The sequence below is a fragment of the Bos indicus x Bos taurus genome, chromosome 4 (genome assembly GCF_003369695.1).
Source record: "Bos indicus x Bos taurus breed Angus x Brahman F1 hybrid chromosome 4, Bos_hybrid_MaternalHap_v2.0, whole genome shotgun sequence".
Lineage (NCBI taxonomy): Eukaryota > Metazoa > Chordata > Mammalia > Artiodactyla > Bovidae > Bos > Bos indicus x Bos taurus.
In genome coordinates, this window is record NC_040079.1 from 57024532 (window position 1) to 57047528 (window position 22997).

At 42.0% G+C, this 22997-nt stretch overlaps 1 protein-coding gene across 1 annotated transcript in view; it reads left to right on the top strand.

Annotated features, from left to right (window-relative positions):
* The window catches only part of BMPER (BMP binding endothelial regulator), a 252207-nt gene extending 230016 nt beyond the window's left edge, over nucleotides 1-22191 (top strand). The window contains exons 14-15 of the mRNA XM_027539508.1: nucleotides 8022-8152; nucleotides 20787-22191. Coding sequence (XP_027395309.1) covers nucleotides 8022-8152; nucleotides 20787-20968 — 313 coding nt within the window. The 3' untranslated portion in view covers nucleotides 20969-22191. The remainder of the gene's footprint in view (nucleotides 1-8021; nucleotides 8153-20786) is intronic.
* The last annotated feature ends 806 nt before the right edge of the window (nucleotides 22192-22997 follow it).

Below are 22997 nucleotides of genomic sequence, written 5' to 3' on the forward strand. Positions count from 1 at the left end.
GGCCTATAGTCCATGGGGTCACAAAGAGTCGGACACGACTGAAGCAACTTAGCACATTGTTCATTATCCAAGGGCTTCCCTGGTGGCTCACACAGTAAAGAATCTCTCTGCAATGCAGGAGACCTGGGTTGGATCCCTGGGTTGGGAAGATCCCCTGGAGGAGGGCATGGCAACCCACTCCAATATTCTTGCTGGAGAATCCATGTGGATAGAGGATAGAGGAGCTTGGTGGGCTACAGTCCATGGGGTCGCAAAGAGTCGGACATGATTGAGTGACTAACACTCATTTTTCTTTCATCCCATTGCTCCAGTTGTCTGTCATTAAAGCCCTCACGTCATTTCGAGTTTGATTTTCAGTATCTGTGTAATTTTCCCTTCTGGCTGGGGTCCATTTCTGTTCATCTCGTGCCTCCCTTAGTGCCTGGAACAAGCAAGGTTCAATGAGTTCATTCCTCATACTAAGGAGTGGCCTCAAGGTCTAACGTGTATGTGTGTGTGTGTGTGTGTTGGTGGTGAAGCTGGACTGCAGATAAATTCAAGATCTGCAACCAGAGACACAGCTGGCCTCCCAGATTCTCCTGCCCCGTCTCCTCAGATAGATTTCATGAAATGCACAAGATCATCCAGAAATGCCTGACCTTGCTATTCTAGCCTGGCAACCCTAGGCCACCTGGAACCAATTTAAACTTCCAGATATTCTCACTCATAGTTAAGCCATGGTGATGCCAACTGTGGCTGGCTCAGGAAGAGTCTGGAAGGAGCAGTAGGCTGGCTTTGCAGACTTGCCCCACACACTTATTAACAACTCAGTAAAGCTACTTTACATTTCACATTATTAAATCTTTGAACCCTGATTTTTAGGTTAGAGTGCTGTGTTTTTTTGTGAAAGCATAAGAGTGCCTATATGGTATTGAGGAAAACTGAGATAGCCACTACTGAGTTAGGTTTGGAATTGTTTTCTTAGGTATAATGTAACATGGATATGCCTTCAGATTGTGGCTGCTACCTCTAGTTACTTCCATGTAACTCAGGTTAGGAAAGTCAACGCAGAATTTCAAGGGTTAAAGTATTTGTGAAATTTTAAGTAGTCCCTTGGTAGTTAAATACACTCCATCCAGTCAGGACTCTGTCTCCATCTCTCTTTTTCACTGATTTCCAGGCCCTAATAAGCCTGAGATGCTTTCACTTGTTTCTGTGAACTCTCCAAAAACATGGAGTAAGGAAAGCCATAGGACCCCAGTGTGGTTTTCTAGTTATCTTCCAGTCCTGTTCTATTGTTGCTCCCAGGACAACTGACCTCCAGATTGAACAAATAGCCCAGCCAGAGACCCTTCATGGTGGTAGAGGGGAAAGCCGGAGCTCTGACTCTGGGTCCTAGATGGGGCTGGCTCTTGGTTTGCCTATCTGTTCCCCCAGAAGCTGGGTGGAGAGTTCCCAGTGGTTCATATATCTGTCTTTCAGAACTGTGTTTGGGTAGCAAAGTCATGAGCACTTGCTTCTCTCTGGCAGGCGTGGCCCTCCTGCCAGAAAAAGCAGAGGGAAAATCACTTGGTGTGCTGTTGCTAGGAAGCAGAGAGGTGTTTGATGTTTTGATTTTAGCAGTGTTGGAGGCTTGCCTTTTTAATAACATGAAGAGCTATAAGTTGTTCCTATAAGACTGAATATGTGCTTTTCTGAAAATGTGTCATGAATGCAGAATTCTCTCATCAAAATCTTTTTTCCCACCATTCACTAAGTGAAAAAAAATCCTCTGGGATACAGGAGAAGGGGTACCAGAAGTTCAAAATGAAAATGACAGTGGAAAGGTTCTTGTAGAAGCAGCTTTGTTCCAAGGTAGCCATGGGTAGCAGCTCCCACGCCACGGCCAGCAAGTTAGAGGCAAGGATGGAATTCATGCCCCTCAGATATCAGTGTCCAACTACCCAACCCCATGGAAGCCATGTGAAGGTTGTCAGGCCATTCTCATCTACTCTTGGGATGATTCACTGAATGTTTAATGAGCTGTGTGTCCAAGGCACAGTGCTTGGCTGGATGAGCGAGATATAGTTCTGTTGCTGAAACAGAGAAAGAGACCATAAGGATTCAGAGGGTCTGCACAAGAATAAAGATGTGGGAGGCACAGGACCTGATAGACAGGGGATAACTTTTCCTGAGCCAGTCAGGGAGCACCTCAGAGGAATTTGAACCGTCTTTGGCCACCTCATGAGAAGAGTTGACTCATTGGAAAAGACTTTGATGCTGGGAGGGATTGGGGGCAGGAGGAGAAGGGGACGACAAAGGATGAGATGGCTGGATGGCATCACTGACTCGATGGATGTGAGTCTGGGTGAACTCCAGGAGTTGGTGATGGACAGGGAGGCCTGGCGTGCTGCAATTCATGGGGTCGCAAAGAGTCGGACATGACTGAGCGACTGAACTGAGCTGAAAGGATAGGCATCTGATTTTTCCAGTGGAGAAGACAAAAAGGCACATTTGAGGCAAAAACAAAGCAGAAGGAAGCCTGATGGTTAATGAGACAGCCCCCATATGACTGGATCAAAGAATGAATGGGAAAGAAAGAGGGATGTTTAGATGGCTAGGGACCTTGACATTGAGCCCAAGAAATTTGAACTTTCTCTGTAGATGAGACCTTAATCTCACTCCACCAGTAAATCCTTCTGGAGAGGACAGGAGTGGTTTTCAAATACAGACAGAGCTGCATTCTTGGTACCACCATCCAGTACCAGTACAGTTTTCTGCAGTGATGGAACTGGTGAAAATGTCCAATATGGTGCTCACAAATTACAGGTGGCTGCTGAGCACTTGAGGTATGGCTAGTGTGACTGAGGAACTGAATTTTAGATTTATTTAATCATAGTTAACTTAAATTTCCATTTAAATGGCTCCATGTGGATAGTAGCTACCATCTTAGAGCTTTGCAAGAGACAGTCAGTTGTAACTTGACAGGGGAAAAAAGATGAGGAGGCTCCCCTGTAGGTAAATTGTGATAAGTCCTATTTCAGTGGGGGAAGGGACCACAGGTAGGTGCTGACACGTGTACTCTGCTGGCTGCTATGAGGAAAGGTGTTCAAAGGGTCTTACTGCCGCGTGGCACACGGCTCATGCACATAAAGTGGATAGACAAGGGAGGCAGCTGGTGTGTGACATTACAGGACGGCACGGTGCCGGTTGCTTGGGGCCCTGTGATAGCCCTTGGCATCCCTTTCCTTATCTCTGCACCGCGCAGCTGTGCAAACCCCATGGAACGAGAGTCCTGCCTGCACTTCTCTGCTGTCAGGAAAGATGCCAAGGGCAGGGAGGATAAATTAGAAAAGCATTTCTAAGTACATTAATTAAAAGCTCCCATGACGGAAAGTATGCTTTACAGGGATTGCTCGGGCCAGGCTGGTGCTCTTTACCTGCAGGGCTTTCCTGGAAAAGCTCATTTGAAGTGGATCCTGTGGTTTCCCGTTGGAGCAATGGGCGACGGTGTTTCCTGACCAAGAACTCAGCATCAAACAGAACATTATTGACAGAATAATGCCATTAAAGCAGAAAAACCAAAGCCATAAATCTCAGTAACTACTGAAAGTGATAACATTCTGCTACTGATTCTGTAAAATGAATATAAATGTAGAGTATTGGTGAATACTGACTAAGGCAAGGTCCATGATCTTCTATTAACATATAAAAATTCAGCTCAACTGTGTCATAAATTAGATTTCACTCATGCTGAAGTATTAAGTGTGATAACATGAATTGAATACTTGAATAACAATAGTTCTGCCCCTCCCTGAAACTTGACAGGTCTATGAAGATGCTTTTATTTTCCTCTTAATAAATTCCTTTGTTATCAGCAGAAGCATGCATAATTATTCTGTTATCCATTCCATCCACCTGGATGTCAAGCTCACAGCATCATTAGATCAACGAGGTGGAAATCTGAGGACCATGCAAAGTGGATCAAATCACAGCCTATGTCAGAAGGCCTCTGATGTACAGATTAGAAAGATCTTAGCTGGAGAAATACTTAATAGCTAAAATCTACAAATGAAAGCTTTATTTTTCTCCCATTCTTTATTTTCTCACTCACTCTAGTTCCTAAATTTGAATTTAAATATTAATATGTCTTATGACATTCCTTTTGTTGTTTAAAAAATACACTGTGATTTTATCTTTTTAGAAAAGTGGTGCATGTTCATTGTAGAAAATATGTAGGAAAATAAGAGAAAGAGCCAGCACTCAGGGTATTGACCGTGGTGAATATTTGGGCATATAGTTTTCTGTGTGTAATCACTCCAGTATTCTTGCCTGGAGAATCCCGAGGACAGAGGAGCCTGGCGGGATATAGTCCATAGGGTCACAAGGAGTCAGACACGACTAAGTGACTTAGCACATAAGCACGCGTGTGACTACACAAGACTGGAACAGTTTTGCTCTTTTTCCATTAATCCTTCCTGAATGTTTCCTTGAGTTTAAAAATGTACATCGTAAACACCATCGTAATGTCTGTAGAATATTTCATTGTAGAAGTCTCCTAAAATGTAGGTAACTAGGCCCTTATTGTAGGCAATTTAGGTTATTTCTTTTTTTTTCCATTTTAATAGTATTGTGATGACACCCCTGTATATAAACCATATGAGTTACTATTTCCTTAGGTGTGAAATTTCCTTATCAGGATAAAAATGTTTCTTAGGGCTATTTGTAAGTATTGCCAAGTTACTCTGTAGAAAGATCTTCTAATGTTATTAAGAACATGAGAGTTGAGATTAGAAAGGCCTGAGTTACAGTCCTGGTTCTGAAGTTCTGAATCTGTCATCAGCCACGTGACCTTGGGGATATAGTTAACATCTCCAGGCTTCAGTTTCCCTATCTGTTAAGTGGGCTGGTAGTATCACCTGCCTCATATCTGGTTCTGTGTGGAGTAAATGTGATAATTCATGTAAAGGCTGAGTAGAGCAAAGTGCTCAACATAAGAGCTACACTTTTACACTTTTGCCAGCAGAGTATGGACTGTCTATTTCTTCATTCTCTTACAAACTCTAGGTACAATTTTGTGTAAAAGTCAACTTGACAAGTGAAAAAAGACATCTTATAGTTTTAAATTCTGTGAAAAGACACATCTTTCAAGCCTTTAAAAATATGTGACACATTTCAAGTCAAGAACTGACTTTGACAAACATTTTTCCCTCAAATGTTGTTTCTCATGAGTGCCAAGTAATAGAAGAAGCTCAAATCTTCCTTAGTTTTAAAGGGTAGATGTATTATTGATTGTGTCTGAGAGTCCAGAGTAGTCTGTGGGTAGGGTAGATTATGTGTACATAGCAATTATTAAATATGTGCTTTGAACGTTTCTCTAAGCAGTCTCAGTGAATTGGATTGAGCTATTCATAATTTATTTTAAATTGTATAAATAGCTTCATACAACAACCGGTAGAAATATAGAGAAAAGAAGGAAAACACTGGCCAGCAGTCCTTTCACACAAACAAATTAAATTTTGTTTGCTGACTGTCCAAACAGTTTTATAGAATTACATTAGACATTCTTTCAAATCAGAGGGTGCATTTCCTCTGGTTGAGGTTTTTCCCAAAAAAGTGCCACCATTTTACCAGGTTCGTGAGGTCCCATCCCCTTCATGTCATGCCAGTGGGAGTTGAGTACGACAGCAAGGGTTCCCACACCCTTGGGCCAGGAAAGTCGGTGAGAAACATGTGAAGCAGAAGTGGACTTGGAGGGTAGGACGGCAGCAGCCAAAAGCGGAAGCGGTGCTGTGAAGTCTGAGCGCAGATGTGGTGGGCGTGGGTCAGTCTGAAATGAAAATTGAAACAATAGAGGAAATAATGTTGAGGAGGGTTCCTCCCCAGACATTCAGTGGCTGTTGTAAGGACAGGCTTTATTTGTCTTTTCTTGGAAACCTGGAGGCTCCACATTACTTTAAAGACACAACATGCGTGTCTAATATTAGAAAGGGTTGAACATGATTTCACAGGTTTTCTGTAATACAAGTGGAGAAGGTATTAAGAATTACAGCTTTGATTATTACAGAAAGCAGAGAGAGCAGTTTTTCTGTCCTGATTATTGTGTCTTAAGTATCAGGCATCAAACAATCTCTCTTTGCATGAAATGAAAGCACTCTTGAGGTTTCAGACTTGTTTCTCTTTTGTTCCAGCTTAGTTCCCATTTCCCAAGGCTGTGGCCTTGAGTGTTGAAATGTAATAACTTTGAAAGTACACGGTGAGTCTATTGATCTTTTAACATGGTTTCTGCCATTTAATTCTTGTTCAGAGCAGGCAATTCTACCCAGAGCAAGCTGGTCACTCTCTGTAATCAGGTGTGTACACATCTCACACCAAGAGGGAATGCTTGTGTAAGAACACTGGATGACCATGTCCTGATCACTTTTCAAGATCATCAGTGCTATTTATAATCTTGAATAGTATTTTTTCTGCTTCCAGCCTTGAATTAGATTCTGTAAAGAAGTGGTTTCACTGAACAGAGTATGAAAAAAATAAGTCTAATCTTGGGTGTCTTGTGTAAAATGTTAAGTCAGAATTGTTAGGCAATAAACTTGCTGCAGGGCTTCTGTGTGACTCAATGATAAAGACTCTGTCTGCCAATGCAGTACACCCCTTGGGTTCATTGTCCTGGGTTGGGAATATCCCCTGGAGAAGGAAATGGCAACCCACTCCAGTATTCTTGCCTGGGAAATCCTATGGACAGAGGAGACAGTCCATGGTGTTGCAAAGGAGTCAGAAACAACTTCGCAACTAAAACAACAACAACAAAACTTGCTGGGAAAAGAGCACTAGTCTCAGGAGATGTAACTTAGTTCACTTTTTTGTCACTTACTAATGTGACTTTGGGCCTGTTTATAGAATGACTTTTTTTTTAATTAATAAAACAGGGACTGTGCTATGTCCTCTTTAGCACTCATAACAGAATGAGAAAGGCCTTTGTAAACTGTAACGTCATAGTCCAATGTGAGGTTATTATGTCTCCAAGGTCAATGTGTTTGAAAATATATTAGTTTGTGTTTGAAACACACTGCAGTTCTCTTTACATCCTGGCCAATCATTTCCATATTTAAACTTAAGCCCCTTAGGCACTTCCCAGGTGGCACTAGTGGTAAAGAATCAACCTACCTAGATACAAGAGATGTAGGTTTGATCCCTAGGTCGGGAAGATTGCCCAGAATAGGAAATGGCAACCCACTCCAGTATTCTTGCCTGTAAAATTCCATGGACAGAAGAACCTGGCAAGCTGCAGTCCATGGGGTTGCAAAGAGATACAACTGAGCGACTCGGTAAAAAGCAAACAAGGACCTTGGCTCAATCTCCTATATCTTTCAGTCTAATTAGTGGCCTGAAAGTTTTGCTTTATTTGGAATTTGTCACCCCACGTTCTAAAGAACAAGGTTCAGTGATTCTCAAAAGACTAAGATTCTAAGATCTGGAAAAGTGAATCCTAATTGAATGTCTTCAGAAAGCCAAGAGATTTGATGCTGTCATCAAATTGGTCTCTATTTCAGTTATATTGTAATAGAGCTTATTATTCATATATCAGAGCTACTCACAAAATGGCAGCACCTTGAATAGGGGTGTATTCTAAGAGCTGTGTTCCCAACATGATAACAAATAGACATTTGTAACTGTTTACATCTAAATTAATTAAAATTCAATCAAATAAAAAATTTGGTTTTTCATTCACACTGGATACATTTCAAGTGCTAATTGACCAGATATGATGAGTGGCTATAACTTTGGACAGTGGAGACTATAGAGTATTTCTATCATTAAGAAAGTTCTATTGACTAGTCCTGCTCTAGAAGAAAAGGAAACTGATGTCACATTATTCAGAGGTATCCACTAAGGTTTCATGAAGTATTTTTTATATCATTTTTAGGTTTCCAATTTAAAATAGAAGCCTTTAATGTCTGGACAAGGTTTGACATTTACTCACCTACTGCTTTTCTTCAAGTTGTATTTAGAAAACTTGGTATCTGATATTTTTGAATGTTCACTTCTTTCTGTTGGTCCCTTAGGTCCTGCGTGACAGACATGTGTGAATGTCCAGTCCATAAAAACTGTTACTGCGAATCATTCCTGGCATATACCCGGGCCTGCCAGAGAGAGGGCATCCGTGTCCACTGGGAGCCACAGCAGAACTGTGCAGGTGAGAAATTTCTGGCAGATCTAACCATCAGAAACTCAACTCCAGTGCCCAAGCTAGTAACATGCTTGTCGCTAAGTCGTGTCTGACTCTGCAACCCCATGGACTGTCACCCGCGAGGCCCTCTGTCCATGGAATTCTCCAGGCAAGAATACTGGAGTGGGTAGCCATTTCCAAGATAGCAATAAAAGAGAATTTGATGATAGGTGAATGGTCACATCCCCCCTTGGCATTATCAGTGGCCCAGCTGGATTTCAACTTGATAAAACACAGGAACTTCTCACTGGGCAGGATAGAAAATGTTTAAGAGAAGTGCTTTGGGATGAGCACATTTGCACAATTTAAGGATTTACACTGGTGCAAAATCCTCTTAACCTCAAGCTACCAGCTTGATGTGCTTAGCACAGGGATAGTCATTGCTATGGTTTAGGTTACGTATGGAACGAAGGAGATCCAGGACAGTTACAGTCATTTAAGGTTTTCAGGATAGTTCAGTTCAGTTCAGTTCAGTTGCTCAGTCGTATCCGACACTTTGCAACCCCATGAACTGCAGCATGCCAGGCCTCCCTGTCCATCACCAACTCCCGGAGCCTACCCAAACTCAGGTCCATTGAGTCGGTGATGCCTTCCAACCATCTCATCCTCTGTCATCCCCTTCTCCTCCTGCCCTCAATCTTTCCCAGCATCAGGGTCTTTCCAAATAAGTCAGCTCTTCACATCAGGTGGCCAAAGTATTGGAGTTTCAGCTTCAACATCAGTCCTTCCAAAGAACACCCAAGACTGATTTCCTTTAGGATGGACTGGTTGGATCTCCTTGCAGTCCAAGGGACTCTCAAGAATCTTCTCCAACACCACAGTTCAAAAGCATCAATTCTTTGGTGCTCGGCTTTCTTTATAGTCCAACTCTCACATCCATACATGTCTATTGGAAAAACCATAGCCTTGACTAGATGGACCTTTGTTGGCAAAGTAATCTCTCTGCTTTTTAATATGCTTTGTAGGTTGATCTTAACTTTCATTCCAAGGAGTAAGCATCTTTTAATTTCATGGCTGCAATCACCATCTGCAGTGATTTTGGAGCCCAAAAAAATAAAGTTGGACACTGTTTCCACTGTTTCCCCATCTATTTCCCATGAAGTGATGGGACCAGATGCTATGATCTTAGTTTTCTGAATGTTGATCTTTAAGCCAACTTTTTCACTCTCCTCTTTCACCTTCATCAAGAGGCTTTTTAGTTCCTCTTCACTTTCTGCCATAAGGGTGGTGTCATCTGCATATCTGAGGTTATTGATATTTCTCCTGGCAATCTTGGTTCCAGCTTGTGCTTCTTCCAGCCTAGTGTTTCTCATGATGTACTCTGCATATAATTTAAATAAGCAGGGTGACAATATACAGCCTTGACATACTTCTTTTCCTATTTGGAATCAGTCTGTTGTTCCATCTCCAGTTCTAACTGTTGCTTCCTGTGTGATTTTTTATTTTGAGAAAGAGAAACTGCTATATAAACACCAGTAAAATGTTCTTTTCCTTCTGAGAGACAGATTGCTGTAATTGTCATTAATAGCGCTTTGATCTCAGGCAACTTCCTTAGTTTATTTGATATCTGTAAAATGGGATTCTTTGTTCATCCAAGAAATATTTTTTACAAAATGGCTAAGTACCAGGCATTGAAGAAAGCACTGTGGGTACTTTGGTGACTATGAGAGATGGGGTGAGATCCCTGCCATTGAAGTGCCACTGGCCCAGTGGGAGAACCAGACGAAACTAGTAACTCTACAATAAATACTTGCTAAGTGTGGTGAGTATGGTGAAGGAAACAAATAGAGCAGAGCAAAAGAAAACATGGAGCCAGAGTGGGTGGCTACTTAAATGGTGAGGAGAGAAGACTGTTCTTTGGAGGTGATAGTCCAGCTGCACATTGTAGAACTGAAGGGAGTCAGGGCAAGAGCTCTATGTGGAAGAATCATATTTGAATAAGATAGCAGCTCTCAAACTGGAAGTGAGTCAGTATGAGCACAGTAAGCAAGGGAAAGAAAGGCTCAAGATGAGAGTGGAGTTGAAGCTGGAGCTGAATCATGCAGGACTTTGAAGGTCTTGAAAAGGAGTCTAGCTTTTTTTCCAAGAAGGATGGAAGCCACTGATGGACTTTAAGCAACCTTCCTTCTGCTTTTCAAAGACCACCCTGTGTAGAGAATACATTGAATAGCTTGAAAGCAAGAGGCTGTTGCAGAAGTCAGAATGACAAAATGATGGTGGCTCGGATTAAGAAGGAGGCAGTGTGTGGAGGAGGAAGAGAGATTCTAGATATATTTTGGAAATTTATAGTAGTATCTACTCTGCAGAGTTATAAGCATTAGTGATATGTATGTAAAACATCTAGAAGAGTGTGCAACTCTTACAAGATAGTCAGTAGTAATGCTACTCTTAGACGCAAGATGAGATGACTGTGATTTGCTACAAGGGTTGACAAATGTTTTTCTTTAAAGGCCCAGATTTGCCTAGAACAGAGAGCCTGGGGTTTGCAACATTCTACGTGAATCTGAGAAAACTTAACTCCAAAATTGGAAAAGAAGGCAGTTCATGGCACTGCTAGCTTTAATATATACATTGGTAGAGGGCAAGGGTGGTCAGCTGGTTGGAAGAATTGCCTTGAGTCTTATTTTCAGGGCATGGACATCATGTTCACTTAGATGGTGGATCTCAATCTGCTCGACATTGGAGTCATTCTGGGAGCTTAAATATAAACCAGGAAACTATGCCTGGGCCCCAAGCCCAGATATCCTGCTTTAACTGGTCTTGTGTATCACTTGAAACCTCTCCAGTGGTTCTGACCTGCAGTCAGAGTTGAAACCACGAAGTTAACTTGTATGCTTAATGTGTAGCTTTGGGGGAGTAGAATGATGAGGGTTTAGGGATCACTAAAGCTTTCCGAAGCCACCCCTTGACACAGTCACTAATCTATGTCCTTAGAAAGCACTCAAACCCTTTTATTTGCTCTCTCCTCTGGAAACCCAAGTCCAATCTATGTCTGAGTTCCCTTTCCATGGCAAGAGTGCCTCTTTATCAATGCTGCCTTTCCAGAGGAGGGCTGAGGTGATACAAACTCATATTAAGGTGTGGCTGAGGCTCCTGAAACGTGCGAGTAAATGACTGACCTCCCTCCTCAGTGCAGGGTAATATAGGAAGGGCAGGGTTTTGAGAGACTTGGTCCTTCCAGCACACCTTGAATATGCCTGTCTCCTTTTCTCTACTTTGAGTCCTCTTTCCCTTGAATTTTCCCTGGAGACTCAGTATCTGACTGCAGTGTAGGAGATCTAGGTTTGATCCCTAGGTCGGGAAGGTACTCTGGAGAAGGGAGGGCTACCCACTCCAGTAGTTTTGCCCGGAGAATCCCATGAACAGAGGAGCCTGGTGAGCTACAGTCCTTGGGGTCACAAAGAGTCAGACACAACTAACACTTTCCCTTGAATCTACCAGGAAATGAATAAAATATGTGGACTCAAGGCCCAGCCATTCATCCTGGTGTAATGTTGAGCTCAGCAGAACTTTGTTAATTTTATTAGCTATGATGCTGTGACAAGGATCATATCAGATACAGAATATGTGAACCCTCTCTTACTCATGCTGAGCTATATTTAACACCAGTTCAGTACACCCAGTGCATTTGAGGACTACACTTTCCTCCTGTCCCAGGATCCTGATTTCAGGGACTGAATCTCAGTAGCTAAATTACTTTTCTTATGGAAAGGGAATATGACTTCTGAAAGGTTCCATTTACCACTTAAAATTAGTGGAACCATCTGAGTGAAGTATAACTGTCAATGTTTGGTTGCAGGGGACCATTTTACACACACACACACACACACCCATACACACTGAACTTCCACAGATTGACAGTTGGTATTTATGGAGATGTGCAGCATCTCTCAGTAGATTCATTTCTGTTTCATCTGGAATATTGAAGACTCTAAGAATACTCTTTACTTGTTTTTTTAGCTCTCAGATCTTTTGACTTATGACAGCACTTAAAACCACTTAATATAGAGAAGAGAAATCTTCCAGAGTAAAAAGCTTGTAAATTGGATAGATAAGCCAGCCAAGCAAGAATCTCTGAATGAACAAGTGACATCTCTCAGAAGGCTGGATTTTAGTATTACCATGACTACTACCACATAGTGTATGCCCATCAGCTGTGGTGAGAAGGACTAATGAAACTCTAGTTTAGTACAGGAATTACTAAACACAATATGATATGCAGAGGGCTATTGTGAAGGTCCATAAAAGTTTAATAATAAACATTTATATTAATATGTACTATTTTCTAAGCACCTCCTTTGCCCCAAGGACTATTCTGGCACTTTATTTTATCTTATTTAATTTTTTTTATCGTATTTATCTTATTTAATCCCCACTCCATATTACCCACATTCTACAGTAAAGGACATCAAGGCTTAGAATATTTAAGTAATTTGCTAAAAATCACACAGCTAGAAAGTGAGAAAGCTAGGACTCAAACCCAGCTCAGTTTGCATTATAGCCCCTGTTCTTAATTATTAGGAGAGCACAAAAAAGCAAGTACACTGTAAAAAAAAAAGTCAGCCTATTGTAAGAATAAACATTAGTTATAAAATAGAAACAAAAATATGAGTTAAAAATTTATATATATATATTTACATATGAGTATATATTTATTTGTGTATTTATATTAGCATCAACTAATTTATTGAAATATTTGTTGTGTTTGTTGTCATTCAGTCACTAAGTCATTTTGTCCGACTCTTTGGGACCCTGTGGACTATAACACACGAGGCTCCTCTGCTTTCCACTCTCTCTCGTAGTTTGCTCAGATTCATGTCTGTTGAGTCAGTGATGCTCTCTAACCATCTTATCTTCTGCTGTTATGTTATGTTGTGTGGACCTTTCCAATTTCTATTCACCTGTTCCTAATCTTTGTTACTTGGTACCTTTTGACTCAATAATTTTCCTATGGTCTTGCTCCTGCATCTTACTTTGCCATCCTTAGCAGATTTCCTGCTAATTGTCACTGAACTTTTCAGGAATACATTTTATAAGTGGGAAAGATTCAGAGGTATTCAAAGTGGTGTGTGTATTTCTGCAGCAGATGAGATAATCTGCTGGCTTCTGTGGGGAGTTTCCTCCTTGCTTTATTCAGCAGACTTCAGGTGATTCTAGCCCCTTGCCTGCAGCACCTCTGCTCTACTTATACACACTGATATCCTCTGGTGACTAGACATCTCCTATAAAGGTTAGGAGATAAGGTCAGCACTGTAACCTTCAGCACAGAAGGGGGTTGTGGGAACAGCTGAGTCCAAAGGGCACAAATCTATGCTTGCTAACTATTGATAATGCCAACACGTAATGCCTTCATGGGGCACCACATAAAGTAACACGTAATGCTCCTTGCATGCTTTACAGAATAGCCCTTAAGAATATATACCTGCTAACCCTAGCCACAGACTTCCCTGGTGGCTCAGCTGTATAGAATCTGCCTGTAATGCAGGAGACCTGGGTTCAATACCTGGGTCAGGAAGATCCCCTGGAGAAGGGCATGGCAACCCACTCCAGTATTCTTGCCTGGAGAATCCCATGGACTAAAGAGTCTGGTGGACTACAGTCCATAGGGTTGCAAAGAGTAGAACACAACTGAAATGACTGAGCACAAGCACAACCCTAACCACTCTGGTAATTTTCTAGTTTTTAAAACATGTATTTAATCAAATGAAACCTTTTCAAATGCACATGTATAAACAGATAACATTTATGTTGTCAGTATTGTTTGCCTTTTACAAGTTTGAAAAATATTGGATGCATGGAGGATAAAACAAGATCCAAGTCAGGATTAACTTTCTAGGATTGTATAAAAGTTGTGCCAAATTGAAGGCAAATTTAATCATATTATCCCCCTAAAACCCTTCTAAGACTCCCTCAAGGATTACAGCCCCTGCCCACCTCTCTGCCTTTGTCTCCTCCCACTCTCATTCTCAAATTCCTTGCTTCTCCTCCAACAAACCAAGGATCCTCCAGTTTATGATTGGGTCATGGCTCCTTATTGTTGCTGATTGCACCCTCTTTGCTCCCCCACCCCCTCCCATGGCACCATGCTCTCTCTCTGCCTGGAAAACTTCTGCCATTGTCTGTCTAGCAGTGTCTTGTCATCTTTTAAGATCTAAGTGGGATCCATTTTCTGAAGTCTTCCTAAATCCCTAGTTCAGTTCAGTTCAGTTGCTCAGTCGTGTCTGACTCTTTGCGACCCCATGAATTGCAGCATGCCAGGCCTCCCTGTCCATCACCAAGGCTCCCAGAGCCTACCCAAACTCATGTCCATCGAATCGGTAATGCCATCCAGCCATCTCATCCTCTGTCGTCCCCTTCTCCTCCTGCCCTCAATCCCTCCCAGCATCAAGGTCTTTTCCAGTGAGTCAGCTCTTCACACGAGGTGGCCAAAGTATTGGAATTTCAGCTTCAGCATCAGTCCTTCCAATGAACACCCAGAGCTGATCTCCCTTAGAATGGACTGGTTGGATCTCCTTGCAGTCCAAGGGACTCTCAAGAGTCTTCTCCAACACCACAGTTCAAAAGCATCAATTCTTCAGCACTCAGCTTTCTTCACAGTCCAACTCTCACATCCATACATGACCACTGAAAAACCATAGCCTTGACTAGATGGACCTTTGTTGGCAAAGTAATGTCTCTGCTTTTTGATATGCTATCTAGGTTGGTCATAACTTTCCTTCCAAGGAGTAAGCATCTTTTAATTTCATGGCTGCAGTCACCATCTGCAGTGATTTTGGAGCCCAAAAAAATAAAGTCTGACACTGTTTCCACTGTTTCCCCATCTATTTACCATGAAGTGATGGGACCAGATGCCACAATCTTAGTTTTCTGAATGTTGAGCTTTAGGCCAATTTTTTCACTCTCCTCTTTCACTCTCATCAAGAGGGTCTTTAGTTCCTCTTCACTTTCTGCAATAAGGGTGGTGTCATCTGCATATCTGAGGTTATTGATATTTCTCCAAGAAATCTTGATTCCAGCTTGTGCTTCCTCCAGCCCAGTGTTTCTCATGATGTACTTTGCATATAAGTTAAATAAGCAGGGTGACAATATACAGCCTTGACGTACTCCTTTTCCTATTTGGAACCAGTCTGTTGTTCCATGTTCAGTTCTAACTGTTGCTTCCTGACCTGCATACAGATTTCTCAAGAGGCAGGTCAGGTGGTCTGGTATTCCCATCTCTTTCAGAATTTTCCACAGTTTCTTGTGATCCACACAGTCAACGGCTTTGGCATAGTCAATAAAGCAGAAATAGATGTTTTTCTGGAACTCTCTTGCTTTTTCAATGATCCAGCAGATGTTGGTAATATGATCTCTGGTTCTTCTGCCTTTTCTAAAACCAGCTTGAATATCTGGAAGTTCACGGTTCACATATTCCTGAAGTCTGGCTTGGAGAATTTTGAGCATTACTTTACTAGCGTGTGAGATGAGTGCAATTGTGTGGTAGTTTGAGCATTCTTTGGCATTGCCTTTCTTTGGGATTGGACTGAAAACTGATCTTTTCCAGTCCTGTGGCCACTGCTGAGTTTTCTAAATTTGCTGGCTTATTGAGTGCAGCACTTTCACAGCATCACCTTTCAGGATTTGAAATAGCTCAACTGGAATTCCATCACCTCCACTAGCTTTGTTTGTAGTGATGCTTTCTAAGGCCCACTTGACTTCACATTCCGGGATGTCTGGCTCAAGGTGAGTGATCACACCATCGTGATTATCTGGGTCGTGAAGATCTTTTTGGTGCAGTTCTTCTGTGTATTCTTGCCACCCCTTCTTAATATCTTCTGCTGCTGTTAGGTCCATACCATTTCTGTCCTTTATCAAGCCTATCTTAATCCCTAACCAGACCTCAATGTTGAGTTGATGTCTCTCTTACTGATCCACTGTACTTCATTCTTACTCTCTAATGTGTTCATCTTGCATTTAATTAGGAATCCATTTCTGTGTCTCCTTCACCCATTTGTTTTTTTTTTTAATTTATTTTTTTATTGAAGGATAATTGCTTTACAGAATTTTGTTGTTTTCTGTCAAACCTCAACATGAATCAGCCATAGGTATACATATATTCCCTCCCTTTTAAACATCCCTCCCATCTCCCTCCCCATCCCACCCCTCTAGGTTGGTACAGAACCCCTGTTTGAGTTTCCTGAGCCATAGAGCAAATTTCCATTGGTTATCTATTTTACATATGGTAATGTAAGTTTCCATGCGACTTTTCCCATACATCTCACCCTCGCATCCCCTTTCCCCATGTCCATAAGTCTGTTCTTTATGTCTGTTTCTCCATTGCTGCCCTGTAAATAAATTCTTCAATACCATTTTTCTGGATTCGTATACATGCGTTAGAATTCTTCAGTATCATTTTTCTAGATTCCGTATACATGTGTTATAATATGATATTTATCTTTCTCTTTCTGACTTACTTCATTCTGTATAATAGGTTATAGGTTCATCCACCTCATTAGAACTGACTTAAATCACCCATTTGGTTTTAAGTCCTGGCTCCTGAGACTAAACCTCAGAGATGGTATCTGATTCACATCGGATTCCCTGGCCTAAGAGGATGCCTGCCCCATAGTAGATACTCAGTAAATGTTTATTGATTTAATTTGAATTGAATAGCAATGGTGAAAATAATCCACTTTTCCCCTAGTAGTTCTGCATTTTCTACCTAACAAATGGTGAGGAAAATATCTGTTCAGTAGTCGAAGGTAAGATGTCACAGAGAAGCAGTAGGAAAGTACATGTGCAGTTAGAAGAAAGACTTGAGAGGTCAGAGAGAGGAAAAGACATGGGGGAACACATGTCTGTAGGAGAAGGAGGGAAAAGGAAAGAACGTGGGTGAGAGAGACAGGAAATCTGCCGAGTTTTCATAGTAGGAGGGATCTTTGCGAGATCTGAGGGGAATAAAGTATCTGGAGCGAAAAGTGAGTTGAAAGAGGCATTCTGGAAGCAGCAGAGTGGAAAATGAACTCAAGGCCAGCCAAATGTAATCCAAATTGGGAATCAAGATGATGGATGGAACTTCATTAAGATTAAATCATCATCCAACAGGCACAGGCATTTATTAAGCTGCTCCTCTCTGCTTGGCCTTGTGCCAGAACTTTACATCATGGAAGACAAGGACTCTGCCCTCAGGAGCCCTAGCTTTGGTGGTTCATTCTGTTCAAGCAAGGGTGCTTGTTATAGTGACCCCTGGAACCTTTAAAATTTACAGCTGCCCAAGGCTCCACTGTAGACATAGAGCAAAAATCTTTAGGGAAGGGACTGAGGAATATATGTCTTTTAAAAGACCCTTAGGAGACTCTTGCGAAGGTCTCCAAATAGGAGCTACAGATGCACAGTGAGATGAAATCCCTCAGTGGTGTCCGACCCTTTGCGACCCCATGGAGTATAGAGTCCATGGAATTCTCCAGGCCAGAATACTAGAGTGGGTTGCCTTTCCCTTCTCCAGGGGATTTTCCCAACCCAGGGATCGAACCCAGGTCTCCCGCATTACAGGTGGATTTTTTACCAGCTGAGCCACAGTGGAAGCCCACAGATGCACATAACTGGGAGATTAAAACAAGTAAGCAGGTAACTGTAATGTGAGAAGTGCTGTTGGATGCAGAGCAGGGAAGGGTATCTTGGAGAGATCCAGGAAGCTACTTGAAGGAGGTGATGTTTGAATTAAGATTTGGAAAAATGATTGGTTTGGGGAGAGAATCCAAGCTAATGATAATCAACTTCAGAGTGTTTTGACTGGAAATTAGAGCTAATATTTAATAACTGATAGAGAAAGAGAGGGAAGGGAAGAAAGAAGAAGGGAAGGTAGGAGAAGAGAATTAATGAGAAGAGAAAAGAATGTCACGGAAAGGGTCTTGGAGGCAATTTGAACCTTTAGTGTTAAAGAGAAGATAAAGAAGCCCAAGAGTGAGAAGGTGTCTGCAAGAAGTTAGCTGCTTTTCAACGTTGTGTTAGTTTCTACTGCATAGCAAAGTGAATCCGCTGTGTGCTGTGCTCAGTTGTCCAGTCGTGTCTGACTCTTTGCAACCCCATGGACTGAAGTCCACCAGGCTCCTCTGTCTATGGGGATTCTTCAAGCAAGAATACTGGAGTGGGTTGCCATGACCTCCTCCAGGGGGTCTTCCCAACCCAGGGATCAAACCCAGGTCTCCCGCATTGCGGGCCGATTCTTTACTGACTGAGCCACGAGAAGCCCAAGAATACTGGAGTGGGTATCCTATCCCTTCTCCAGGGGATCTTCCTGACCCAGGAATCAAACCAGGGCCTCCTGCATTGCAATCAAATTCTTTACCAGATGAGCTACCAGGGAAGCCTGAATCAGCTATATATATACTTATATCCACTCTTTTTTGGATTTTCTTCCCATTTAGGTCACCATAGGACATTGAGTAGAGTTTTGAGATTAACTGCCCAGAGTTAGCATCAACCTCCACAGGTTTAAGGGCTCAGTCCCATAAGACACCTCATTTCAGATGCTGGTTGCCAAGTACTGAGTCCCTAGGTTACCCTCTCTCTGCTCCACTTGGCTACAGTGTAGGGGCAGAGAGCTGTTCTCACAGCCTCCTTCTCTTTTGGGCTTAATCATTTTCTAGAAGGGCTCACAAAACTCTGAAAAACCCTTATCTACTCTTGAAAGTAAAGTGAAAGTGTTCGTTGCTCAGTTGTGTCCTATTCTTGGCTACTCCATGGATTATAGCTTGCCAGACTCTTCTGTCCTTAGGATTCTCCAGGCAAGAATACTGGAGTGAGTTTCTATTCCAGGGCGTCTTCCCAACCCAGAGGTTGAACCTGGGTCTCCTGCATTGCAGCTGGGATTCTCTAATAAACTGTCTGAGCCGTTTATTATAAGGGATACAAATGAACAGCCAGATAAAGAGGCACAGAGAGTAGGTTCCAGAAGTGTCCCCCAAACACAAGAGCTTCTGTCCTGATAGAGCGGGGACACCATAATCCCAGCACCTCAATGAGTCCTCCTATTCCAAAGTTTTCTGAACCCTGTCGTTAGTCATTTAGGGATTTGTATGGAGATGGGGTCGCTAAGAGCCGGGCACGACTGAGCGACTTCACTTTCACTTTTCACTTTTATGCATTGGAGAAGGAAATGGCAACCCACTCCAGTATTCTTGCCTGGAGAATCCCAGGGACAGAGGAGCCTAGTGGGCTGCCGTCTATGGGGTCACACAGAGTCAGACACGACTGAAGCGACTTAGCAGCGGTAGCAGCAGTCCCTATGTAGGCATAGTTGATTAAATCATTGACTGAAAGTGATAATCTCAATATCCAGTCCCTGTCTGCATCCCTGGCAAAAAGTGCTGAAAGTTCTGAGCCTTTAATCATGCTTTGGTCTTTCTGGTGAGCAGTCCCCATTCTGAAGCTGTCTGGGGACCCCAACCACCAGCCCTATTGGCATACGAACACTCTGGAGATTTCCAGGTGTTCTAGGAGCTGTGTGCCATGAACTGAAGACAAAAACAGCTACAGATGGAGTTTGGACGGTTATTACTATTCTTCAAGAGGATTCTTCTAAATTCTTACATGTGTCAACATCCCTCCTCCTGAGAATGAGGGGTGCCACCTTTGATTGTCATTGGAAGTAACTCAGATGGAAAAGTCTGCGTGTCATAAAACTTCCAGAATGCTGGCAGTATTTTTTTTTTCTGACAAATCTATTCATGAATTTTTGGTAAGTTTCAGAATACTGTCAAAATCATTTTAGCTCCAACTGAACAAAGATAGTAAATTGCTATGATTTGGCTACACCATCATTTTCATATTCTCTGACCAGCCAGCCAGCTACTTCCCTCTCCCCAGTCACACATCTAATTTTTCTCTGTTGGGCTCTACCCATCTCTTGCTCTAACTAGTTTCAAATTGATTAATTCAACACATGGTAACTAGATTAAAGTATGTCACACATTTCTAATATCCTTGGCAGATTTTTTTCCTGTATGAGTTGGTGGTGGTAGTGTTTAGTCGCTAAGTCGTGTCAGATTCTTTGCAACCTCATGGACTGTAGCCCACCAGGCTCCTCTATCCATGGAATTTCCCAGGCAAGAATACTGAAATGAGTTGCCATCTCCTACTCCAGAGAATCTTCCCAACCCAGGGATCAAAACCGCATCTCCTGTATGTGTAATTCTGTATATCTGAATATCAAGGTAGTTGCAACAATGATTCCTATTCATTGCAGCTCAACAACTGGAAGAACTATTTGGAGTTAACTTTTCATACCATTCTCAATATCTAGGTAACCTGTAGATTTACATGTAGCTTTACTAATGTATAGTCTTTCCTATCTGGGAATAAAACTTTCTCATTTTCTTTCATTTTGAAGTTCACTGGCTCAGCAGGTGGATGTTTCATGTTTTTCCAGATGCAGGTGATTCCCAGAGTGTCTGGGAAGTGCTGGGTTCTTGTTCTTCTTTTGTTAGGAGGCAGATGTGCACCTGAGCTGTGGGGAGACCCATGCCATGAGTGACATGAGCCTGTGGGAATGGCATGGGGCTGAGGGTGAATTAACCTGGCTGTTTGCTCACATCTCACCTTCATCTCCTCTCTTTTCCAGCCACCCAGTGTAAGCATGGGGCCGTGTATGATACCTGTGGCCCAGGATGTGCCAAGACCTGTGACAACTGGAATGAGATCGGCCCCTGTAATAAGCCGTGCGTTGCTGGGTGTCACTGCCCAGCAAATTTGGTCCTTCACAAAGGAAGGTGCATCAAGCCAGTCCTCTGTCCTCAGCGGTGACCTTTGTTCCGTTCCTTCAGACTTTGAACCTAGTGTCCTTGACACTGAAGTGGAAGAGCCAATGAAAGACTGCAGTATTTGTGTGCTGATTCTGCAAACACACACACAGAGTATATATGTGTACATATATAGATATATAGATATATTCAGAAGCATTTCATCATTTATATAAACTATAGGTGGATTCTTATATGTATATTTTTTGCTATAAGACATGTATTGTTTCTAGGATCCTAATCTGTAAGCCATTGAAGACATTGTATAAATAAATCAAGTGTTTTTAATTTAATAAGGCAGCATGCAGACATATTGGATGGCTTTACCATCACACACATTTGTCATTTTTAAGGAAAGTTTTCTAAGAGATCAAAATTGCCTGCCTGAATTAATTTTTTCTTTGGATCAGGATTTGCTGTTGAATGGGGAGTGTGTTTTTTCTGGAGAAGGGCAAATTTATTTTGGGGTATTTCTGCTTCCAGAGAAAGGAAAGTATGCCTGAGAGAGATGGCTGGTGATTGGCGACAGGCTTTAATGGTGCATGTAAGCAAGGGATAGGCTGTTGGACTTTACTGGGTCATGGTCTGATATTATTTCCAAAACTGATTGGCTGGTTACCAAGAAATGTATATTCGTCACTAAAGCATAACCGAAGAAGCAAATGATTTCTTGCCCTCTTAGCATATTCCCCAAGTCTCCTAATTATATATGTGTGTATGATGGATGTGGCCACCTCTGTGTCCCACACTGAGATGATGGAGTGTCTGGATATCTTGTTAGTTTAACTGGGCATGAGCAGATATTTGAAGAAACTGTTGCACAACATACGAGAAAATACCCATTTCTCTGAATCTCATGGCAGTTTAGGATGAACAAATCCAATTGAGTCAAAGTAAGCTATCTATATTTTGTGACTATTCCATGTATAAAGTGAAAGCCTTTATTTCTAGAGGACTCCTAGTCCAACACTCTTTGCAACGGAATCTGTCCTAATTATTAGAAAGAAAGGCTTTACTGATCAATTGATTTAACATCAATCCAAACAAAGAATGGTCTACATGCTTGCTCTCATTTCCTGATAGGTTACTACTAGTCACCATGGGATTTTCCTGACTTTTGTTTTTCGCTGAATAAGTGAGAATGTAACAAAATCAAACCCACTGATGTCTAAAAATAAAATGTTCTGTGTTATAGTAAATAAAGAGCTTAAGTTTTACAACAATGCATTTTCTATTTCAAAATGTGTATGTTATACTTTATAAATGGCAACATCAGTTCATCCATTTTAGCAACTTTATTTAGATATATTTTATATACCATGCAATAACATTTTTATAAAGAGTATTATTAGTAGTTAACAACAAGCCTCCAAAGTTTTGATAGTCAGCATATTGCCATTGCTTGTTAAGACATTTGTGTTCCTGTTTCATATATTCATGACAGCTAAAGGATTAGTTTGGAGTTTTTACTGGGGCATCTCCAGCGGCTTGAGTAAATTGAATGAGTTACACAGTTTAATAGTGAGTGGCTGGGACATCAGGGAATGTGGTTGTGACTGTTGTGCTTGGGTCATGACCATCCTCAGTATCCGGGACACAAGGAACCAGCACTTCAGGGCTGCACTTGGAAAAGGGACTTTGATGTAAGAGAATTGGGCTCCAGGTGTGGTTTGTAATCTTGTCCACTTTGTTTAAGATCTTGGGCTGTACTTTTGCTTCTCTGAAACGTAAAGAGGCTTGGTAGTATATGGGCAGATTTGATGATCAGGAGGCCTAGACACTCACTCCACCACTAGTGAGATTGCTGCTGCTGCTGCTAAGTCGCTTCAGTCGTGTCCGACTCTGTGCGACCCCAGAGATGGCAGCCCACCAGGGATTCTCCAGGCAAGAACACTGGAGTGGGTTGCCATTTCCTTCTCCAATGCATGAAAATGAAAAGTGAAAGTGAAGTCGCTCAGTTGTGTCCAACTCTTAGCGACCCCATGGACTGCAGCCCACCAGGCTCCTCCGTCCATGGGATTTTCCAGGCAAAG